This window comes from Trachinotus anak, unplaced genomic scaffold, assembly GCF_046630095.1.
Source record: "Trachinotus anak isolate AG129_WGS33_773 ecotype Australia unplaced genomic scaffold, CSIRO_AGI_Tana_v1 ptg000004l, whole genome shotgun sequence".
In the NCBI taxonomy this organism is placed as follows: Eukaryota; Metazoa; Chordata; class Actinopteri; order Carangiformes; family Carangidae; genus Trachinotus; species Trachinotus anak.
The window spans coordinates 23836351-23843749 of record NW_027273855.1 but is presented as its reverse complement, the minus strand read 5'-3'; the positions used below and the strand labels follow the sequence as shown (position 1 = coordinate 23843749).

The following is a 7399-nucleotide window of genomic DNA, read 5'->3' as shown; positions in this document are numbered from 1 at the left end:
AAATGGGATTTTTTGTGAATAATACAGAATCATTTAAAAGTACAATGGACATTAACTGGCTAAAGTCGATGTAGATGGATACGCCTGCCTCCCTGCTGGCCTAAAATCAAATCGTGCTGAGGCATTTTCTCCTGCCTCTAGTCTGTCTCCATGCTCTGCTTCTCATTTGTCTGACTAAAAATGTGCTTTATAATCAAAACCAAAGGTAAAATAAAGGTTTCAAACCATGACCACCGTGTTAAAATGAAAAAAACGTGGACAGATGACAGTGAATCAACTATTTCTTTTTATGCCACAGAAACAAAGTCAAGCTGAGTATCTCATATGAGGGTCAAACACTTACAAACTGCCCTTGGATTCATGACATTTAAAGTATATTTTGTTCTCAATATTTCAAAACGCAGGCAGTTTGACAAGTGAAGCAACGAATGCAACAGGAGTTAAAACAACTGCTTGCATTGAGGGAGCATGTGGCTTTGCATTTTTATGTCTATTCATGCTCTGTGATTCCAAATCCTGAATCCTGCGATGGTCCTCAAAGGCAGACATCACCCTCTCCTGGCAGAAATCTCCATCTTCTTCTAACAGCTTTCTTTTCATCTTGCACAATGTCTTCATTTCAGTTTTTTTTTTAATCTACATTACACTTGTCTTTAATGAGGTTTCAGTTGCAAAAATGACAGTGAGTTGACTTTTTTTTGCCAAAGTCCAAGAAAAGCAGGTTCAAAGTCCAACAATCAGTGTCTGTGATGCGTCAAGTTTTACATGTTACCACTTGCTCTGTGCACTGTGGCTGAAAGTCAGTAAAGCCTGAGCACCTGCTGCACACGTCTTTATTAGCAGGCACCCGGTGGAAAAATCAAAAAAGTGCAGGACAGGGTCAGTTTGCTCCCTCTCTCCAGAACATGAAACAACCTGAAAGAGGGTTGTACAATTATCCCCCCACCACCTCAACTCACTTCACCTCACCCTTCAAACTCTTGCACAAAATTCTCTAGTGTGAGCTGCAGCCTTTGCTCTGGCTGCACACCTTAAATGAACCACAAGTCCTTACCAAAGCAGAATCCCAATATCAGCCATTAGAAGAAAGATCTGTTCACACTTTCAAATCAAATGTAGAGTCAAGAGCAAGATACAAAAGAAAACAAGACTCTTCAGGTTGAGATGATGGTACATCCATCATATGAACCTTCTTAAGCTTATTATGTGTTTCCCAAAAGCATTTTGACAAGACGTTCTTAGAAATGATCATACAGTACACCGAGTGCCTCCAGTGGTGGAAAGTAATTAAGTGCATTAACTCAAAAACTGTACTTAAGCACATTTTTTATGCACTTGTAATCTACTTAAGTGCTTTCATTTTATGTTACTAATCCACTACATTTCAGAGGCACTACATTAATCTGACAGCTAAAGTTACTCGTTACTCTACAGATAAGATTTTATATTAAATATAACACAGGATGAGCTTATAAAAATGCACTGCAGGACATTCAATCAGTGGTTTGGTTTGTTGCCTGGTTGGAGTCCCTTGTCAGATTTCAAAATGTTGTTGGCAGTTCCACCAAAGCATGATTTCCCCTCTGTACTCCTGAAATGGTTTCATCTAAATAACTATGTGAGGCCCAAAGAGGTCAAATGATGTAAATTTTGTGGCACTGGTTTGATGTAGAAATAAGAAAATAAACTAAGATTTGCTCTCTTGACAGTTTCTGTCATCATCAACTTCCTGTTTTCACCCAATATGTTATATCTCCTTTGGCTGAAATGCCACTTTTTTTTTTTTTACGTTTTTTGTTGTGATGTCTTTTCTTTTCTTTTATTGTATATTTGTTGTCACACACACTCACACACACACACACACACACACACATACACAGTATATGATGTTCAAATTTATGAAAGAACTGTTGCTGCTTCATTTGATGCTTAATATCATCTAAGATCAGTTTTGATACTGAAAAATTTCAAGTGTAAAGCATTTCTGTTGTTTTGTTTACGACATTTACCCTTTGTAATTGATGCATTTTTAATTTATCACATGGCTTACACAGAGTAATGATGTTACTTTAAAGTGTATTCAGAAGCTCTTAAATGTGTGTGCTTTTGATCTTAAGTGCTTTGGGAAACACATAAAATGTTAAAACGTTCAAAGAAACACTCTTAGAAAATGCTCTTAACTTCTAAGATTGATTTTTATGGAGAAACAGAACCAAGATTTGTCTGATCAATATTTACGTGTCTAAATAAGAAAACATGTCGTTGTATCTCAGGATGAAAGAAGGAACTTAAATTCTTCATTGAGATGAAAGGAGGGATTCCATTTTCGCTATCGAGATGAATTACAGTTTCCAAATTGGATATGAACATTTGAGGGGAATAGTAATTGCATCATGTTTATTTATCAAACAGGATGTGTAAAAGCAAAAAGAAAAGAGCAACAAAGAGCACAGATATTAACCCTTTTCAAGTCCCTAGACTTCAGATGTAATGCAAGCCTTTCTTAATGCTCACATTAGCTGTTGTACAGAGGCACCACCCTGTCTATAGTTGCCCTGCAGATGGGGCATTTCTTTGGCTCTGGCAGGGCGTCATAGCACTGAGCGCAGGCACACACATGACCACACTCTAGAAACACACAGGAGCGTTCCCGGCTCAGGCACACAGTACAGCTGGTGGGCGACACGCTGCTTTCCTCTATGTTAAGTTCACGCATACGTTTCTTCTGCTGCTCCTTGAACTCCTCGAGCATGCTCTTCTCCTTCTTGCTCTGCCTGCGCTGCACGTATTGCTTCCACAGGATGAAGATGAGCGTAGAACAAGCAGCGACGCCGAAGACGAGAGCGAGAATCCTCCACAGTCTGACGCTGTTCCCCTGCTTCCTCAGGAGAGACTCGTAGTCGAGCCGAGTGAGGAAATATTGGAAGCCCTGCTTGGGAGGTTGGAGCTTGATCAGGCTGTTATCCAGCACCAGCTCCCCCACCCCTGTGACGCTGTCTCCCAACCGGAGCATCTCTTCGGTCTCGTGGATGCCCTTGGGTCGTTCCCCGCTGATGAAGTGGCCAATGACACTGGACAGGGACTGGACTGAGGGGTGGAAGTTCTCGTAGGTGGTCTCCAGGTCCAACTCTGCTGCGTCTAGTGGACGTATAATGCGGACTGTGGCGGCGATCTCTTCGTCATGAGACCCGAGGGCAAATGGAACTGTGTTGGTGCGCTGGTGGATGACTTTCTCTGTGCTGTTCCTGTTCAGAAATACCCCTCTTATTAATGTTTTGTTTATGGCTGCAACAAATGATTATTTTCATTATTGATTCATCTGTCAATCACTTTCTCGATTAATCAGATAGTTGCTTGGTCTATAAAATGTTGAAAAATTCCCATTAGAGTTTTGCAGACAACAGATAAGACCTGGAAATATCTAGTTTTGTCTGATCAACAGTCCAAAACCCAAAGATATTCAGTTTGCAATGATTTAAACCGGAGAAAAACTGAAAATCTTCATATTGGAAAAGCAGGAACAAGCTAATACTTGTTTGAAAAATGACTAAAAGAGTTTTAAAAAAAACCTATTTAAATAACTCCTGGTTCATTTTCTGTTAATCAGCTGTTTCAGTTCTATCTTTTTAATGTAGGTGAGTCATGTTAAAATCCAAGTGAAAGCACATTTTGTCATCTTTTTTGCATTCATTAATATGTTTTTAAATGTATTGTTTATAGTTTACTTTATTGTTAAAAGGAAGAAGAAAAGGGTTTATTTTATATTCAATTTCAGAAATACTCCTTTCCCTCTCAGCGTCTGGTTGGTGTCTGTGTTCAGACCACACCAGCATGTCAATGGACAGAGGTGATATTTGCAGGTATGTTCATGTGACGTTCATGCAGCTGAGCGACTAATTTGCAATTAAAATGTATAACAAGGTACAGTCCAAGTAGATAAGATTGAAGAGGAAAAACAGAAGTGCCTCAACACTTAGTTCCACCTGACACAAGTGCCACAAGCTTTGCAGGTGCATACACTAATATGTAAGTGCATGGTAAATGACAAGAAAGAGCTGGATTAGGAAACTGCAAACTAACTTCAACAGTGCACTTCTCCCTGGTAAATGTGTATTTAGTGGTTTGTTCAACAAGCTAAGGTGGAGGAGAGGATGTGTGTTCCTGTTTGTGAGGGAGACTTTAGCAGGAGAGCTGATGTGGGCTGTTGTTCAAAGTCTGTGCTTGTCTGTTCGTAGGCGGTGATGCTATTGCTTTATGATTTATGCAGTTGTGCTTGAACAACATAGCACTAAATGGTTTTATGAGCTTGATAATGCCTTCTGAGTGTATTTACTACATCCAGAATACTTTTAACCATATTTTCACCCCCTCACTGACTTACCAGAGGTGAGTGGTGCGATTCCACACCATCTTCTCCTCCTTCAGCGTCAGTCTTTCGATGACGCCTTTGCAGTTTTCAACAAACTGACTGCTCAGAGTTTCCTTCACATTTCTCACGACACCTGCAGTGTGCAATACATAAAGACACAGTGTAAAAGTACTGTTATAATATATATGCATGTTAAATTTTAGGCATCATGAACAATTTAAATAGTATTAGTTAGAATTTATTTTGCAGACCGTGTAGCTATTGGCTATATATATAATTTAATCCATAAAACAGTAACTTTATTTAGGTTTCGACGTGGCTCAACACACCTTCTATGACAGCGTATGGGACACATCTGCCAGGAGTTTCAGACAGGAGGTTTCTCAAATCCTGGTCTATGGATACTTTCTTGGCTTCCTGTGGAAACAAACTTTTCAGATTAACAAATGGAACATGACAGCAATAAATTAACACACCCGTGACATTCACATGACAAAGACAGAGCGAGGAGGAACGTGGCTGACCTTTAATCTGGCAACCGTCGTAGCTCTGCTCCTGTAAATGGAGTAGAAGAGTGCAGTCAGGGCTGAGCTGGTGGCTAAAACCACGATCTGGGCAGTTGAGGGTTTCCCACTGGAGTCCATCCTGGGATCTGCAGCAGTGCTGTGACAGAGGTGACAAGAACAGACTCACAGTTGGTCTTTTACACTCAACACTGTGAGTCAAACAGATAGTTGTTGTACATTCACTCAAGTGCAGTGCTTAAGCACAATTTCCCACTACTTTTTATACACTACATTTCAGAGGGAAATACTGTACCTTTTACTCCACTACATTTATTTGACAGCTAGTTACTTAGCAGATTAAAATTTGACAAACCATGCCATCAACTTTTAAAATATAAGTGTTAAAGTGTTAACCACTAAACTACTGCTGCAACTAATGATTATTTTCATTGTGGGTCAGCCTGCCCATTATTTTCTCAATTAATTGTTTGGTTTAGAATATGTGGGAAAATTCAGAAATGTGTGAATCAAAACATCCAAGAGCCCAAATGATGTTTTCAAATCGCTTGTTCTGTCCAAACAACAAAGATATTCAATTTACTATCACGTAAGAATAGCAGCTGGAAACAGAGAATCTTTGATAATTTTCCTTTAAAAAAGTGAGTCAGAAATTGTTTAGGATTCTTAGTTTTTATAATTTTGCTATTTTTTTGTTTTGTTTTATCCTTTTCTCTATCTCCGTCTGTGTCTGTGGTTCTGTCCTCTTTCCACGTCTCCACAGTGGGTATGAGGTTGTGTGGCTCAGGTCTAAATTGGCAGTACCTGTTAGTTGCTCAACGTATTCAGTGATTTATATTCTTCATATATGTTGACAATATATCTGTAATTTTGTCGTCCTAACTTTTCATACTTAAATTTTATTATGTGACACTATTTTGTATGCAACATCTATTGCATGTCTGTCCCTCCTGGGAGAGGAAAAATTCTTTTTAATCAGTTTTGACAGAGCACGTACGTGGCACTGTGTTTAGAAAAAGAGAGGAAATGTGTCTCCAGTGGCATACAATAACAGTACAGCCCCAGGAGCACAAATAAACAAAATAACAGTCAAGTTCACTCAGCAACCTGAGGTCATGGCTTCGGGCGGCCATATTCCCTCAGCTGCTTCATCAGAGCCTCTGAACATCATATGATCCAAAATGAAACAGGAAAAATAGAGGAAAAGGGAAGAAAGACTCCAACACAACCACAGAAAATAAACAGCAATAAGAAATATGAAACAAAGTAATAAAACAGAAGGGTAGAAGACAAACAAACACACAATAAACATAATTTAAATATATTTTTCCCTCCCATCTGAATCGAGGGTCGAGATTGTAAAGCCCCTTGAGGCAATTTTTGATATTTGTTTTCATAAATAAAACAGGCTCAAATACATTGTGCTGTTATTTTTACATAATAATAATAATAATAATCTGAATGCAGGACTGTTTTTACGCCGTGGTGTTATAACTTTAACTTCAGTAAAGGGTCTGAATACCTGCACTAAACGTTTCATACCTGACAACACAAACTAGACCGCAGGGGACGGAGATATTACATTTAACTGAACTTTGGGAAAAGATTAATAAACCGAACTGACTTGATAATATTTGCAAAGCCACTGCACAGACACTTAATATGACACAGTACGAAAACGTTCATTGTTTTGCTGGACGTGTCTGTTTTAATGTTAACGTTTGAGGTAACGTCGATTGCACCTTGACGTTTGATTCCCGGAGTCCTTGAAATGACACAGACAACTAGCCTAAGTTACCCAAAGATAACTTGATATTAGCTTATGTCAACCACTGACTAAATAAACGCCACTAACATGTAACTAACTACTCCTCTTTACTTACTTCTAACCCACACACTTGAATGGGCTTCCTGGCTAAGTTAGCTAAATTAGCAGTTTGCTAGCTATGCCTCGGCTAACTAGGATAGCATGACTTAAACACCCGTTTAAAAGCTGGTGTAGCTGACATGTTACAACGCACTGTAATCACCGACAGCTCGTACGGACCACTGTTCAAAAGGTTTGTCAGACCTGTGTTCACAGTCTTCCCTCTGTCAACAAGGCTTTGACAACAGCTGCAGGTCTCCACAGCTCAAAATAACCACCGGTAAACCCCGGACATGTACTTCCGCTCTCTACCAGAAGGTGTCGCTGTAGAATCAGTAATGTGACGTAGAGTTGCCAGATTTGGCCAATCAGAGAATTTTTAATTTTAATGTAGGATTGTTATTGTTTTTTTGTTGTTGTTGTTTTTTTAAATTTTTATAAATATAAATATACAGTGCTGTAACATTAGTCTAAATTTTTATGAACAGATTTAAATATTTTCAAGAAACTACATGTATATTGTTGCCATGGAATCGGTGAGTTATGCTGTGTCCTATAAAATGAGACGTTTTTTAGCTTAAATTTGCTCCCATTTTGGAAAATTAACGAAGCCGAATTAGCTATTAGTACCAACTGCTT

General features: G+C 38.9%; 1 protein-coding gene across 1 annotated transcript; it reads right to left on the bottom strand.

Moving 5' to 3' along the window:
- Nucleotides 1–263: 263 nt before the first annotated feature.
- mul1 (mitochondrial E3 ubiquitin protein ligase 1) lies at nucleotides 264–7116 on the bottom strand. Its single transcript, XM_071477271.1, has 5 exons — nucleotides 6965–7116; nucleotides 4894–5032; nucleotides 4699–4786; nucleotides 4382–4502; nucleotides 264–3245 (listed from the first exon to the last, which is right to left on the bottom strand). The coding sequence occupies exons 2-5, from the start codon at nucleotides 5011–5013 to the stop codon at nucleotides 2516–2518; spliced, it is 1059 nt and encodes a 352-aa protein (XP_071333372.1). The 5' UTR covers nucleotides 5014–5032; nucleotides 6965–7116; the 3' UTR covers nucleotides 264–2515.
- Nucleotides 7117–7399: the final 283 nt, after the last annotated feature.

Coding starts and splice junctions, on each gene's coding strand:
- mul1 (XM_071477271.1), bottom strand. CDS start 5,013: ATGGACTCCAGTGGGAAACCCTCAACTGCCCAGATCGTGGTTTTAGCC. Junction 4,503..4,698: donor CCCATACGCTGTCATAGAAG/GTGTGTTGAGCC, acceptor TGCACACTGCAG/GTGTCGTGAGAAATGTGAAG. Junction 3,246..4,381: donor AATCGCACCACTCACCTCTG/GTAAGTCAGTGA, acceptor ATTTCTGAACAG/GAACAGCACAGAGAAAGTCA.